This window comes from Brachyhypopomus gauderio, unplaced genomic scaffold (genome assembly GCF_052324685.1).
Source record: "Brachyhypopomus gauderio isolate BG-103 unplaced genomic scaffold, BGAUD_0.2 sc61, whole genome shotgun sequence".
In the NCBI taxonomy this organism is placed as follows: domain Eukaryota; kingdom Metazoa; phylum Chordata; class Actinopteri; order Gymnotiformes; family Hypopomidae; genus Brachyhypopomus; species Brachyhypopomus gauderio.
This window is the reverse complement of record NW_027506882.1, coordinates 2,263,419-2,279,967: the sequence shown is the minus strand read 5'-3', so window position 1 is coordinate 2,279,967 and position 16,549 is coordinate 2,263,419. Positions and strand designations below refer to the sequence as shown.

The following is a 16,549-nucleotide window of genomic DNA, read 5'->3' as shown; positions in this document are numbered from 1 at the left end:
AGCATTTATTTTATTTTCATGCGTCCGTCTTGAGTTGGAGGTAGATGTGAATAGTCTGAGGAAAATTGCAGTTATTTTTTGCCATAGTTTGATTTTCATGTCGGGTTCAGTAGGCTGTGTGATAACGTAGTAATCTTGGAGGCACTGCATCACAGTTTTGGTATGCCCAATAATTAATAATAAGTGATAAGTGATGGTGATAGTGTTAAAAATTAATTATTAGAATTTTATCACTCATCCAGTTCTAAAAACTCTCATCCAGCTCACAAACCATGAAGACATGTACCTAGATAGTAGAGTATTTAATAGCGATTAGTAAGGTTTTCACTTGTATGCACAGTCAGCAATTTTAGCTTGAGTAACAAATGGTAACATTATTCATCTATCAACTCTGTTGCTAGTACCTCCTTGGTTATCAGAATTAGCAAAAACATAACAAGCAGATGTGTAATACATGACTAATACATGACTATACATGACTATACACGACTGATACATGACTGATACACGACTGATACACAGTGTTGGGAACGTTACTTTAAAAAAGTAATTAGTTATAGTTACTCACTACTTGTTCAAAAAAGTAACTGAATTACTCTATAATAAAAGTAACTCGTTACCAGAGAAAGTAACTATTTGCGTTACATTAAAAAAAGTTATATGCCAATGAATAAGGATTTTTTGAAAAAGCAGTTTTCACAGGCAGTTGAAATGAGTAGATCATAAAGGTGTTTAACTTTTGATATTTATTGCACATCCACAGACCAGTGCAGGATAAAATCATTTAAAATCCCAAATCTTTGTAAAATAAAAATAAAAATAGTAAACAGTTACACTATATAAAGTGCATTTACATCTATCAAATTAAATTAAATCCTCTCAACCTGAGACAACTGGTTTGTTCACAACAGAAGTAAACTTAACAATAAAACCTATATTCTTAATTAAATAAATCAAATACCCAGTCTGGTAGACATTCAGGACCTTCAAGTATTTTCTTAAATAACGTTTATATCGCCACCTTGATAATGCTAAATTTTCTTCGGCTTGCTCCTGACTCTCCATTTCTGCCTCTTCTCAGTTTGTGTTGCGTGTCACTGGTGTGCTTCGGCACGCGTGTAAGAACACTGGCTCTGATTGGTTACCATAACGCTGCCTTAGCCAATTGCTTACTGACTTGTTAAGTTAAACAGGTGTTACACCGAGAACTGTGACCTATCGAGATCTGTTACTCCTCACTAGCCTGGGCAGCGGTCCGCTCGCATTACTGTTAGTATATCAATATATAGTAACGCACCGCTTTTAATGACCAGTAACGTAAACGGCGTTGTAACGACAGGAAAAGTAATTAATTATATTATCCCGTTACTGACAAAATGACGCTGTTACCTAACGCCATTATTTTTAACGGCGTTATTCGCAACACTGCTGATACATGACTGATACATGACTGATACATGACTATACATGACTGATACATGACTGATACAGGACTGATACGTGACTAATACATGACTAATACACCCTAAAGTGTCTTGACAGGTGTAGCGTTGTCAGTCCCAGTCTGCTGGACTGGTCACTTCACTTTTACTACAATGTATTACTCTTGCATCAGCTATCCAGTTCCTTGTTAGAGATCATTGTTTTAATCCCTGGGTCAGACACACATAATCTATACCCTTATCTGTCTATAATCTATACCCTAAACTGCACCTTTTGCACTTTGCTAACCACATGGTTTCAAATCGAAATCGCGATTTTGATTTTGAATAAATTAATCGTTCACACCTAGATTGAGGGTAATCAGAGTTGACCCAAGACTGCATCACCCACCCAACACAAATATAAACACGCACAGAGCCCCTGAGACCCCTTGCAGAATCGGGTTCTCAGGAGTTCATCACAGGAGTCCCAGTTTGAAGAGCTCACCAGAGAGTGACCTAACTCTTTATGATTCAGAGTGACTTTCAAAGCCTTTATGTGTATGTGTACACATTCTCTAAAGTTATCTCCATAGATGACTTCATGCAGGATACAGACTTGTGCTCTCCTCACAAATTCCTGACTTATTTGTCTTTTATTCGATGGCCTTCCTGTGTGAACGTAAGAATATAGCACTGATCTTGTGTGAGGAATGTGTTGTCCTTCACTCTGGCCAAGCCCATGGGGGAAAGTGGGGTGTGTGTACAGCCTCTTGCTGTGCTGAAACAGCCGGCTGTACTGCTCCAATGTGTCTCGCACACATCTCACACTACTTCTCACACGCATCACATATTATGGTAAAAGAATGGTACAGTCAACAGCTTCGAAAGGCAAATAATCTCCTTTATCCTTTTTGGTCGGGCAATGCCCCCACAGGAAGACGCACACACAAGCATGCCCACACCTATCATGAGCTGTGTGTGTGTCCCATAAGGATCCCCAACTCTACCTCAGGTGAGGTGTTGAGGGCAGAGACTGTTGGCCTGTTGATTATGCTACAGAAGAGACTCAAGCTCCCACAGCTGTCCTCTCTTCTCCTCGCCTTACCCGTCTCCTCAAAGACACACTGTCCTCCAGCATTGTCTCTCTGTATCTCTGAAGGAGGTCTCCTCCTGAGTGGAAGGCTTATATCTGCTGCTGCTCGTGGCTGTGGGAGTCAGCGGAAACAACCGTTGACATTACAGCAGGTTCAGCATTCCCACTGTTACTCTTCACAATGAGTGACGCTGTGTTCTGACCTCCACACTGAATGAACGTTATCCAAATCTGCATCATGTCCCCAAAAATTGCAGTTCAAGCCCAAATACTGTGATATGATATGGTGCTGAAAGCTACCGTCACTGCTGGTGAGAGGAGCCAGTTGAGGTGTTGAATGTTGGCAGTACACTGGTTCTAATGAGACACCCAATTACATTATACCATACTGCACATACTCCACTATTTCTAAGCATCTCTCTACACCCATCGAGAACCTGTTCTCCAGCACAGGGTCTGGAGATCAGAGGGGGCCTCTGCTTCTGACACACCCTTTACTTTCATCCTCTGATCCAGGGGCGATTTTAGGATCTGGTCTTTAGGGGTGCCCAGCCCCCAGTGCTCACAGAGGCACAATACCAAAGTATTGCGCAGGTGCAGAGCAAGGTTTTTGCATAATATAATATTTAAAAAATGTGTTGAGCAAGGGGGTGCTGAGCAACTTCACGGTGGTGCTCTAGCACCACTAAAAATACCCTAGCCTCGCCCCTGATTAACACCATCATCATTAACACCACTAAAAATACCCTAGCCTCGCCCCTGATTAACACCATCATCATTAACACCACTAAAAATACCCTAGCCTCGCCCCTGATTAACACCATCATCATTAACACCACTAAAAATACCCTAGCCTCGCCCCTGATTAACACCATCATCATTAACACCACTAAAAATACCCTAGCCTCGCCCCTGATTAACACCATCATCATTAACACCACTAAAAATACCCTAGCCTCGCCCCTGATTAACACCATCATCATTAACACCACTAAAAATACCCTAGCCTCGCCCCTGATTAACACCATCATCATTAACACCACTAAAAATACCCTAGCCTCGCCCCTGATTAACACCATCATCATTAACACCACTAAAAATACCCTAGCCTCGCCCCTGATTAACACCATCATCATTAACACCACTAAAAATACCCTAGCCTCGCCCCTGATTAACACCATCATCATTAACACCACTAAAAATACCCTAGCCTCGCCCCTGATTAACACCATCATCATTAACACCACTAAAAATACCCTAGCCTCGCCCCTGATTAACACCATCATCATTAACACCACTAAAAATACCCTAGCCTCGCCCCTGATTAACACCATCATCATTAACACCACTAAAAATACCCTAGCCTCGCCCCTGATTAACACCATCATCATTAACACCACTAAAAATACCCTAGCCTCGCCCCTGATTAACACCATCATCATTAACACCACTAAAAATACCCTAGCCTCGCCCCTGATTAACACCATCATCATTAACACCACTAAAAATACCCTAGCCTCGCCCCTGATTAACACCATCATCATTAACACCACTAAAAATACCCTAGCCTCGCCCCTGATTAACACCATCATCATTAACACCACTAAAAATACCCTAGCCTCGCCCCTGATTAACACCATCATCATTAACACCACTAAAAATACCCTAGCCTCGCCCCTGATTAACACCATCATCATTAACACCACTAAAAATACCCTAGCCTCGCCCCTGATTAACACCATCATCATTAACACCACTAAAAATACCCTAGCCTCGCCCCTGATTAACACCATCATCATTAACACCACTAAAAATACCCTAGCCTCGCCCCTGATTAACACCATCATCATTAACACCACTAAAAATACCCTAGCCTCGCCCCTGATTAACACCATCATCATTAACACCACTAAAAATACCCTAGCCTCGCCCCTGATTAACACCATCATCATTAACACCACTAAAAATACCCTAGCCTCGCCCCTGCTCTGATCCATTCATCATTTCCCTCTTTATTCCCTTTTCACCTTCCAAATTTATTCTGTTTAGACGTAAATGTTAAATATTATTTTGATGGGGTAATTCCCCAAACAACATTAATGGTTAATTATTCCTGTGGCTAATGTGTCTAACGCTTTTCACTGCTGTGTGTGCAGCGGAGCTGAAGGTGGCACTGTGCCGTCCCCTGAAGGTCAACCCAACGCTGGCTAAGGTGGACCAAGCCAAGTCCTTCTGGAGGAAGATCTTCCCAGAGAGCAGCCACATATGTGGGGCTTCGCCCTGGGCCCCTCAGACCTCCCCCAGAAAGACGTCCAGCCCACCCCACAGCTCTAAACCCAGCAGCCCCACCGCGACCTCTCCCTCTCTCCCTGCACGTGTAGCTGATGCCTTGCAGGTCCTCGCCCCCTTCCACAAGATCTCACTTCAAGCCGTGGAAATGGTGGTCGTCATGGAGATCGAGTCGCACCCTGCCCGACCCAGTCTGACGCTGTCCGTGTCCAGTGTGACGGGCAGTCTGAGCATGAAGACTGGACAGAAACCATTTGGTCAGTACTCTTCCACTACCTTTGCTGCTTCTACTGTCCAACTGTCTGTTAAACCATTTGGTCAGTACTGTCTACCACAAGGGTTGGCAGGTATGATGGTATTTTGGTAAACCACGGTAATAAATATGGTGAGGATATATTACTAAGGTGGCCTTTTAACAGGAGGCTACCCAGATAAATTTGCAACAGTGAATCTGACAGAAAGGGTAGGTACAACACACAGGAAATGCTTGTTGCTGAGATTTGTCAAAAACCCAGTAATACTGTTTACCACCATATAGGCTGAAGATGGTATGAAAAGTTAAACAGCGCTCAACCCTAGCTACCACCACCACTGTTGCTTCTACTGTCCGGCTGTTAAAGGTCTCCTGCTCTCTCTCTCTCTCTTATTTTCTCTCTCACATCTGCTGTGTTTAAGGTCTCTCTAAACACAGTGTTTTCATTTGAGCCAAAGACCAAATGTTTATTTTCTTCCCCTCTTAATATGTCAGGCAAATTAATTCCAGCTTGGCCCTCCAACTCATAGTCTCATAGAGTAAATAATCACATTTGAATAGGATTATGTTTATCTATTTATTTTATCTACCCGAGATGGAGATCTATACCTGTGTCAGTAAGTGTGTCTGCAGTGAACCCCACTGAAGGAAGCGGTTGTGTCTGTCCTCTCCTGAGCCCTGATCCGGGAGCCTGGTGATGATGATTCATACTTCCTCACACAGGCTACAGTTCTCCTAAGGTCTCCAGGCTACAGTGAGGAATCACCTCAGGCAACCATTTCCCCAAGTGACGGTACAGCTGAGGGCCGTGGATCTGTTCAGCAGTACTTAGACCCCCTGTTTTTTCAACTTGCTCACCAAAGTAATTGTAAAGCATCTTGGGAATATACCAAACCAAGACGCAAACAAGATTAGCTGCACAGATATGCGGCTGTGGTCAGCATGTGGTGGTATGACGAAAAGTTTAAACTTGTTTCTCTGGAGGTCAGCGTGTGAAGGCGCACTGTGCTACTGCGGTAACGGACAGTCGACTAGTGGTCCCCAAATCATGTCAACCAGTGGACTAAACAAACAGTATGTTGCTTCATAAAACTCATTGGTGCTCTGCCATTGATCTATAGACAGAACACTTTGTCGTGTCGCCATTGGTCCCCCAGCTTTAGAAGGACCATTTAGGTGGAGTGGCTACCCTCAATGTTAGCGCTGTCTGCTCTGCATGCTCACCACGGATCAGGGCTCGTGCGTGCACATGGACACGTCCCTCCATTCTGTGGTGTTCAAGAGAGACCAAGAGTCCAGAACCCCTCAGATGTTCGGCAGATGTTGAAAATGTTAATCAAAACCTCAGCAGTTTGCACTTGTGTACCGGTTTGGGCATAACTGTGTCGTGAGACAATAGCACAGGCTGGGGGCCAAGCCAGGACGGCCGAGGCATGCCAAGCTCCCGCCCACTTGATGTGTTCTCCTTCATAAACACAGTCAGGAACACTCGGTGGTGTGGAGGAACAGGACACTGCCCACTTGGGAAAGCGTGCGGGGAGAAGGAAGGAGCCCATGGCATCAGCGTGAAAATAAACCCTGTATCCGGGCTATTTTTAGACTGCCTGTCTCACAATTAGGGCCTGCCTCTCCCAGATGTGTTACCAACGCTCTCTTGTTGTTCAGAGCAAACACAGCAGCATAGCCAAAGCGAGCTGTACCCCAAATATGGGCTGATAGCAGGCTTTTCCAAGCTTCAGACTTCAGGTTCAGGTTCTTTGTAGAGTGTCATGCAGGGGTAGCTCAGTCATCATGCACGCAGGCGTTGTTTCCTCCCAGGGTTTTATTAGCGACTTTCTGTGCTTTCTCAAACCTTCTTTCATCCTGTGTCTCATTCAGTTTCACGTTTCCATCTTGGTGTTGTAAGCCACCCCACAGATTTGTGAGTCACTTTTAGACATGCAGCGCTAAAACATTTCCTCTACATGGGTCAGAAATAACACTTCATGCATTAATGTTTAGTGCCATGGTGCTAATATTCTACCGCAGTTCTGACTTCACAGGTGTTACTGAGAAACCTTGTGCAGATGTATTTTAAAGCGATTTACCAAACTCTTAGTTGTGCTCCTCTAGAACTATGAAGCCTGTCTGTTTAAACCTGCTTGTTCTATCACTCTCATGATGCATCATGACCTGGATTGTGTCATTGCTATATTCAGGTGAATAATACATCCAGCCCCGTCGACAGGGGGGGACAACCGGGTCTGTTGTCCCGGGCCCTAGGGCCAGGGGGGCCCATCAAAGAGCCCAGCAATTTATTTTTTATTTAAAGTCTATAATTTTTAAATAATCTTGAAATCTTTCATTAATATAAAATTATGTACTCATAATAAGCTCAATGGCTCAAATATATATGTTTTTTACCTATCTGCATATTTTCCATTAAGTGCATACACCCCCACCTCCCACTGGAAAATGGTTTGATCCAGCACCGACTGTAGCCGGCCGGTATATGCCCAACAGCGGGAAATACAGTGGTGGATAGTTAAAGTAAATACAGAAATCTGGAGCGCAGAAAAGAAAGGAAAAATATTTACCTGACGAATTTTAAAGTTGCATTGTGTTCCAGGTTTGAAAAGTGCTGGAATTTAGGGTAAAGTACTTGAAAATGCTTGAAATTGTAACTACTTCGTTTCACAACAAATAGCTGTCTGACTGAACAGTTCTCGTGAAGACGTTAAGATTGGGCGTTTTGAAAATAAACAACCATTAAATAATGTGATAAAAAGCGAATTATTTCGAATCATTTCGAGTATATGTATAAATATTTAACTTAATTAAGTTTAACGTGCTGGAAAATATTGAAATGGACCTTTAAAGTGACGTACACGTGCTTTAATTCCACCTTATAAAGGTGTATGAACCCTACAAACGTGACTTTGTTCATTGCGCTGAAGCGCGGCGCGCGCGAAGTTACAAAATTCGAGAGGTGCACGACCTTGCGAACCGACAGCGCGCGAGGCCCTCGCGCATGGGCGGAGCCACTGCGATTACGTCATTTTCGCGCGAACCCTCGTGCCGCTGGCGCTGGGGGGGGGGGGGGGGGGTCACATGAATCTTTCATGTCCCGGGCCCCAGCAAGACTGTCAACGGGCCTGAATACATCTTTGCATTTCCACGTAAAAAGAAAAATTCCCAATGTAGTTTAATACAAGGAGACTACAGACCTGTTTGCCATCCATGTAGATGCTTGCTAGGACTGACGTCAGCCCCTACACTTATCAATCATGAAGGGAGAACACTGTTCAACATATTAAACAGAGTGCTTAATTATTATTACACTATATTGCCAAAAGTATTCGCTCACCCATCCAAATTATTAGAATCAGGTGTTCCAATCACTTCTATGGCCAGAGGTGTATAGAATTAAGCACCTAGGCATGCAGACAGTTCTTACAAACCTTTGTGAAAGAATGGGTCGCTCTCAGGAGCTCAGTTAATTCCAACGTGGAACTGTTAGGATGCTACCTGTGCAACAAATCCAGTCGTGAAATGTCCTCGTTCTTAAGTATGCCACAGTCAGCTGTATTATAAGAAAATTAAAGTGTTTGGGAACGACAGTAACTCAGCCATGAAGTGGTAGACCACGTAAACTGACGGAGCGGGGTCAGCGGATGCTGAAACACATAATACGAAGAGGTCGCCAACGTTCTGTAGAGTCAATCACTACAGACATCCAAACTTCATGTGGTCTTCAGATTACCTCAAGAACAGTGCAAAGAGAGCTTCAAGAACAGTGCGCAGAGAGCTTCATGGAATGGGTTTCCATGGTCAAGCAGCTACATCCCAGCCTTACATCACCAAGTACAATGCAAAGCGTCAAATGCAGTGGTGTAAAGCACGCTGTCACTGGACTCTAGAGCAGTGGAGGTGTATTCTCTGGAGATAATGGACTCGTCTGGGTTTGGTGGTTCCCATGAGAATGGTACTTGTCTGACTGCATTGTGCCAAGTGTAAAGTTTGGTGGAGGGGGGATTATGGTGTGGGGTTGTTTTTCAGGTGCTGGGCCTGGCCCCTTAGTTCCAGTGAAGGGAACTAGGGTTAGGGTTAGGGTTAGGGTTTGGGTTAGGGTTAGGAGCTGGCCCCTTCTTCTTGCAACATGACTGTGCACCAGTGCACTACGCAAGGTCCATAAAGACATGGATGGCAGTCTGGTGTGGATGAACTTGACTGGCCTTCACAGAGTCCTGACCTCAACCTGATAGAACACCTTTGGGGTGAATTAGAGCGGAGACTGAAACATCAGTCAAACATCAGTATCCCCATAAACACACACTTAAACCTTGTGGACAGCCTTCCCAGAAGAGCTGAAGCTATTCTGCAAAGCTTTGCTAGCTGCAAAGGGTTGGCCAATGTGATATTGAACCCTATAGATTAGAAATGGGATGTCATTTAAGCTCATAAAAGAGCTTCGTAGTGAGTCAAGGAAAGTGAGTGAATACTTTTGGCAATATAGTGTGCATTATGCCAGTAATGTTAAATTCACGCAAATGTCACAGGCAACATGTGCTCACAAAGGTGACCATGCCCCCACTTTTACCGAAACAGCAATAAATGTCCTGTTGGTAGATGGTTGTTTGAGGCAGCTGGTTTGGGCCTCTGTGGATGTCCCAGTAATGAGACTCTGACTCTAGCGCATGCAAATGCAGCAGTAACTGGTCAAGGTACCATGGGAGGGTAGAACTTATGAAACCATCTTGCGATCAGCCATGCAGAATAATTTAGTAACCACTTCTTCAGTCTGAAGAGGACGGAAAAGGATCACATAAACAGTGGAAAATATCATCCCATGTTGTGTGGGAAGAAAACGCATGTTTTTTGTTTGATTTTAATCCTGTTCATTGGCTCTTTAGTGAGAGAGACCCTGCAAGTCTGTTTGGATAGAGCTGAGGCAAAGTGCCTTACATAGACATCAGAAATGAACATAATAAAGTTTATTTCATCAGCTTAAGACAACCCCGTGTCAAATGTAGGACTAATAATACACCAAAGCTGTATTATTAAGCCTGAGTGCCAAATAACTGGTTTCTTTCCCAAGAAATGCTTGTCGATGAGATGGTAATTGCAATGATTTGTAATATTTTGCACATTTCAAAGAAAGCTTTGCTCCATTCCACTTTAGGATGGGATATTGATGTTCATGTGGATTCTTAAGCGTGAACAGTAGTGAAAACATGTCCTAGTGGCTCGAGTACAAGATGACTATCCACAGCAGGAAAACCGGATGGCAGCATTCAGAAGGAGATAAAGACATTTCTTAATTTTATTTTACAAAAAAAGTTTAATTTAATTTGACAAGATAGCTGCATCTATTAGAGTGCCATCAGTTAACATCTTTGAACTATTTTAATATTGACATTCATATGTTGTGCTTAATGGTCGCATAATTAGTGTATACCAGTTCTAAAGCCTACATGAGACATGTCAACTCGTGTATTGAGTTTGTTGGAGCTGAAGTGAATGTTTTAGGGTGGCTGTCCCCTGATGGAACACTCACCACGTTGGACTAAAAATTCCTCAATATAAAATAATCCATATTTAAATCATGAATATTTTCTTGCTGAATTTTCTTCTGCATTTTTTATTTATCTGTTTATCTGTGTGTGTGATGGGCCTGACACCTGCCCCTGACCTCAGTCATTTGTCTGTAAGTCAGCAGAAATGTCAAATAGCAAGATGATTTACGCTTGTGGATACAGTATAAGGATTGCCTGGCCGGCTCCCTAAACAGGCGTGTCCTTTAATGGGGGACAGGATATGGTCCGAGCCCGAGTGCCATCATTGAGTCCTAGGCTGGAGTTGGCTGCCCTAAACGGGTCTTCTCCTGAGACTTGTACATGGAAGATTGCATCTCGATGGAGAAATGAAGAATTATTTATGGAGTAGTCGTCATTCTGTGGTGCCAGACTGAAACCCACGCCACTGTAAATCAAATCAAACCAAATACTTAATCACCTAAATATGTGGCCTAATTGGAGATGGACCCTTCAGTGTGTGTGTGTGTCTGTGTGTGTGTGTGTGTGTGTGTGCGCGCGCACTTGTGTGCATGCATACTCATGTCAGCGAAAATGATGAAGGACTGATTAAGCCTAATGACTCACGACTCTGTCAGTATAACCCATGCATCATTAAACCACACAGATTAGCCTTGGTGAGGTCTTTTTTTGAACCGCTTCTGCTCTTTCTCTCCTCTCCGCCCTCTCAGTCTCTCGCCTCTCTCCTTCCTCTCCTGATGCTCTTGTGAAGGTTTCATCTCTCCTGGAGGGCCTCTCTCAACCCAAGGGCAATCTTTCACTTGTGAAGCTGGGCGATGCAACATCCCCCCCCCCACAACAGCTGCTCCAGCTGCAGAGAGACAGACAGTGAGGAAGTCTTTATTGAGCTCCCATATGGCGTGGCCTCTTCGCCACACTGCTTACCTGCACATCCTCTGTGGAATCTTTCTGAAAGCTCATCTTACACCCACATCCGACTGCATTACAGCCGTCTGTAAATGATTTGGGCTGAGAGAGCAGATCGAGCAATAGGAGGAGGGCAGGATAAAGCCATGTGTAGTCAAGCATCAGTCATGGGCGGGGCAAGGAGCATCAGACTGGGGTAGGGGGGAAAGATGAATCAGACGGGCAAGAGGGTGCATCAGACAGATGTGGGGGAGCATCAAACATTAAACAAGGGTGGGAGGCCATCAAACAGGGGCAGTAGGGAGTGTCAGACAGGGGCAGGGGGCAGAGAAGATCACATAATGATATGTAACGAGTTCATAGGTAGGCTGAAGAAAAGATGGGTGAGTCCATGCATTTAGTAGAGCTGCAACAATTAATGGGGGATCCAAACTCTGGCTAAGAAAGAGCCAAACGAAAGCAAGAATCAACAATAGACAGACATTGATAGACTGGGAGCACAGCGATGACCCTTAGTAACAAAGAACCAATGGGGAAAGAATTCAAATCTATCTGTACTTCTAGATCTCCACAAATCTTCTCCAAATGAGAGCGCTCATTGTGAGATTACTGATAATGGTGGAGGAAGAAGGATTAGTAATGATGAAGTAATGATGAAAAGAGAATGGGAGGAAGAAGAAGAAGAGAAAAAAGGGAAAGGCCAATTATAGCGTTTACGTTCGGCAAATGCTCTTATCCAGAGCCAACCTCACTCCCAGGGAAAAAGACAAAGTGCTGAGGTCTTTGAAATGGCAGGCAGTGGAGGTGGTAGATGGAGACTGAAAGAAGTGTTGTGTTAAGAGATGACCTACAGAACTCCAGGGCTGGATGTTGAAAGGGGAGGTGTAAAGTAGATACCCAAAAAGTCCATCACCGTTCTAACAGTTGCCCGATGAAGGCGAGAAATAAAATGTTTAAGTCTTGGAGTGAAATGAAGACAAATTTTCTTTGATAATGCAAACCAGAGCCCTGAGCTGGATGTCATGTCTGGAGGATGGCCATGTGATCCTAGAATCTGATCCAAACATCAGGCTTAATACAAAAGGGCCTCCAGACTATTAGCTATGTACACAAAATACAAAAATATATATGTGACTATTCAGGGGAAAGAAAGTGAAAGGGTTCAAATTAAATTAACAAAAAAGTCATGGTAAATAAAGAGGTTTTAATTAGTTTCTTGAATACTTTCTTGAATAATGTCTAAAACAGGGCTATTAAACTATATTTTTCGCGTAAATTCACGAACGTAAAATGTTGCAAATAAAATGTTATTTATTTTTACGGCGGTTTATTAAATATTTATTATTATTTGTGGGGAGATGGGCCGCAGGCCGGTACAAATTCATTAAAGGGCCGGTTCTGGCCCGCGGGCCGCCAGTTGAATAGCCCTGGTCTAAAACATGAAGATCCAGTTCCATAGTCATGGCACATAATTACTAAAGTGAGGTGAGGTGTGTTGGGGAGTGTAGCCAAGGAGTATGGAGTTCCTTTAGAGTCATCTTGAAGATCAGCGAGACACACAAAAATTAAACCATGAAATGCTTTAAATGAGTCAAACTGCAGATGACAAAAATAATTTCCATTCAGGTCATTTCTGCCCTGTTCATGTCTGTCTCATGATAACAGAGTTTGCCACAGCAGTTTCTGAGAGACATGGTTGGGGTCGTTATGACCTCAGAGAGCTCATAACTCATCACAAAAAATCACCACCACATAAATCATCCTGTAACACGCTTAAAAAAATCTGAACTTGGCTGGCAGTCCAGAAGCTGTATGTGACAGTAGCAAATTACACCACCAGTCCACTTACAGCATTCTGGTAGAGTTTCCGAGTATGAGCGATTCTTCATGCCTATACTGTAAGGTATTCTTTTATCTGCATGCTACTGAGCCATCAGTAAACGACAGACCGGTGCAGCAATGCGTTTGCAGACGGTCTTTGTAAAGATTACGCAATGTGAGAACCATTTTCGTTTGCTTTTGCCTGTTCAAGCCTGTGAAGATGTAGATGTGTATAGAAGAGGGTTTGGAGCTGCATAGTAACTGCTTGTTAGTGCTGTACATCGCTTTGTTTCTGTAAGTTGAGGTGGTTTGGAGGTCAGAGTGTGTGGTTTCTTCCATCATGTTGCTTCCTCCTGGCCAGCTTGCTGAAGCTGTAATGCTTGTGTAGTCACACTAAAGCAGAGTCTGAGGTCACATTGGGTCTTCTGGAGAAGTGAGTGACCCTTACACCCAACCCTGAGCTCTGACCCTGCTCTCCAACTCTCCTACGGGTCTGCAGAACAGTAGGAGAACGGGCTGTGCATGTGTGTTCAAATACAGAGGGGCTCACAGGCCGATGTTCATCCAATCACGCTCGAATGTTTTAAATCATTTCTTAATTTTTCTTCTTTGCATAGGGTTATACTGATGTGTGTGTGTGTGTGTGTGTGTGTGTGTGTGTGTGTGTGTGTGTGTGTGTAGAGAATGTAAGGGAGGCCTGTGTGTTGCTGCAGTTCGAGGATATCTTGGTGCGGACGGGTTTGAGGGGACGCAGTGTGGTGTTTGTGGGGCCGTTTTCCTGCGGTGCCGATTTAGAGGCACGTTGGTGCCGTCACAGTGGGAGCCCCGCCTCAGACGCAGGCCCACCCAGAATTCTGCTGGACCTAAAGGGAGGACTACTACAGGTACAACACCCTAAACCCTAACACCACCACTAACCTAACCCTAACACAAGACATGTCATTTACACTCCATTTAAACTACTGGAGTTTACATGAAACTCATTATCTTCTTGTTTCCAGATCAAAAGCGTAACGCAAACATAGGCTCAACAGACTAACTAAAGTAAACTGAAAGACGTGAATAAAGACAAACATGGCCATCTTTCTAACAAAGCATGACTAATCAAGACGGTCCCAACTCTATGCCTCCTGATAGCTGTTCAAATTTTATATCCAATATATCCAAAACTAGATCCCAGTATGTAACTTTAAAACTGAAAATATGTTGCAGTAGAAAATACAGATGGCCACATGCTAGGCTAGGCTAGGCTAGGCTAGGCTAGACAAGTCAGCCAACTTGGCTAACGGATAAGAGTGGCAGACATGTGCCGCCTTCCTCCATGAACAAACTAACAAACTGCAGAAACTCTAGTTGTACCAACAAAACATGCCCAGTTCTATATAACCACAATAAACAGAAATTATTCCTGGTTTCAGTACACCAGCTTTGTAGCTGCTGGCTTTCTGTGGACTGTGGCTATATCTCTCCATCACAGAATTGTTCCTGGCATACCAGAATACGTGTGCTGGTAGCAGCTAGGGTTCACAACAGTTCACAAAGTAACCCATGTTCCTTGGTTTCCATCTCTATACCTCCGTCTCCTCCTCACTTAGGTGTTCTGGGGGCAGGAGCACTGTAATTGTATTACTATGATTCAAGAGTACCTGCAGACTTTTGTGAGGCAGGTGGGTGGGGCAGGGGAGGGGCCTGAGGAGAAGCCCCTCCTCTCCCAGCCACCGGCCTCTCCTGGATCACGGCCGCTCTGCTGCGAGCACTCTTCCGATGACCTGCGAACTGGCCTCTTCCAGTACATCCAGGACTCAGGTACACTAACCTAACACACGCATCAGTTTACAGTTTGGTTTGATTCCGTGTGTGTGTGTGTGTGTGTGTGTGTGTGTGTGTGTCATGGTTTGGTGATGGGGAACTGGTCTTGTGACCAGAGGGTCGTGGGTTCGATTCCCAGACCGGAGGCCATGATTGAGGTGCCCCTGAGCAAGGCCCTTTACCCTCAATTTCTCACTTGTTTAAAAATGAGATAAAAATGTAAGTCGCTCTGGATAAGGGCGTCTGCCAAATGCCGTAAATGTGTGTGTGTGTGTGTGTCGAGCAGCACTCTGTAGTCAGTGAGGCAGTAGCTGTAATGTTACACTTTATTGGAAACACCTGCACTGTACAGGCATTTGTAGGCAATTTTATTACCCATCTTACTGGTGGATTTTATAAGCGTACATTACCGACTCACATACATCTGCCCATGTTTGCTAAGGATTCACAAAGTGAGAAAATGATTCATGCATCAGTTCACAGTTCAGTTCACAGTGGTGTATCCCTCTTGTCTGTAGCTTCTCAGAAGCTTCCAGGACCCTACGAGGTGGTGTTCTACAATGAGACGGAGGAGAGTCCCGGCGTCATGATGTGGCGGTATCCCCAACCCAGAGTTCTGACCTTCGTACGAATCACCCCTGTGCCCTTCAACACCACCGAAGACCCTGACATCAGCACGGCCGACCTTGGGGACGTCCTGCAGGTGAGAAGGGAAAGGTCGCCAGTTACCGTCATTACGTGACTGTCATGGAGATGAATGCATCAGGGGGCGCTCACATGAATCCAGAGTTGTGCTCAGTCAGGAGAGAAGAAGGGAGGATGTTCTAAATACAGCTGCACTAGGTGACTCTGCCAATCGTCTCTGAGATCAGAATGTCATTCGGAGACACTGGATATGTTTTACAGTTCTGATATGAGGCTACACCCCCAGCATATACACACTCCCACATTCCTTATAGGTTTATAGGAGCACGGCGCATCCCAGCACAGAGTGATGCGAGGGATAGAACGGAGCTGTGTGTGTGTGTGTGTGTGTGTGTGTGTGTGTGTGTGTGTGTGTGCTCACATGCTAGAATAAAACTCTTTGTCTTTTGCCAGATCATTGTGATCTACATTTAATTGATGTCAGGCCCTGGTGCTCAGCAACTTCATTTACTTCCTTCTTTATAGACGACTTCAAACAAGCTCGATTAATTCATTTTTTATTCGATTTCTCTGAGGTCGTGAGAGTCCAGCTGCAGAGAGCGGAAACGTCCTCATAAAAGTCCAACAAACTGGTAGAGCTGCTCTAAACTGTAGAGCAACCTCAGGAGGGGGTGTGGAGGAGAGGAGGATGGTGCACACACACACACACACATACACACATACACACAGTCGCGCACACACACACATACACTCATACTGACTCACTCACACGCAC

At 44.3% G+C, this 16,549-nt stretch overlaps 1 protein-coding gene across 1 annotated transcript in view; it reads left to right on the top strand.

Moving 5' to 3' along the window:
- Positions 1-16,549, top strand: part of vps13b (vacuolar protein sorting 13 homolog B) — an 83,405-nt gene that overhangs the window by 29,223 nt on the left and 37,633 nt on the right. The window contains exons 6-9 of the mRNA XM_076988314.1: positions 4,674-5,063; positions 14,002-14,204; positions 14,916-15,126; positions 15,648-15,832. Coding sequence (XP_076844429.1) covers positions 4,674-5,063; positions 14,002-14,204; positions 14,916-15,126; positions 15,648-15,832 — 989 coding nt within the window. The remainder of the gene's footprint in view (positions 1-4,673; positions 5,064-14,001; positions 14,205-14,915; positions 15,127-15,647; positions 15,833-16,549) is intronic.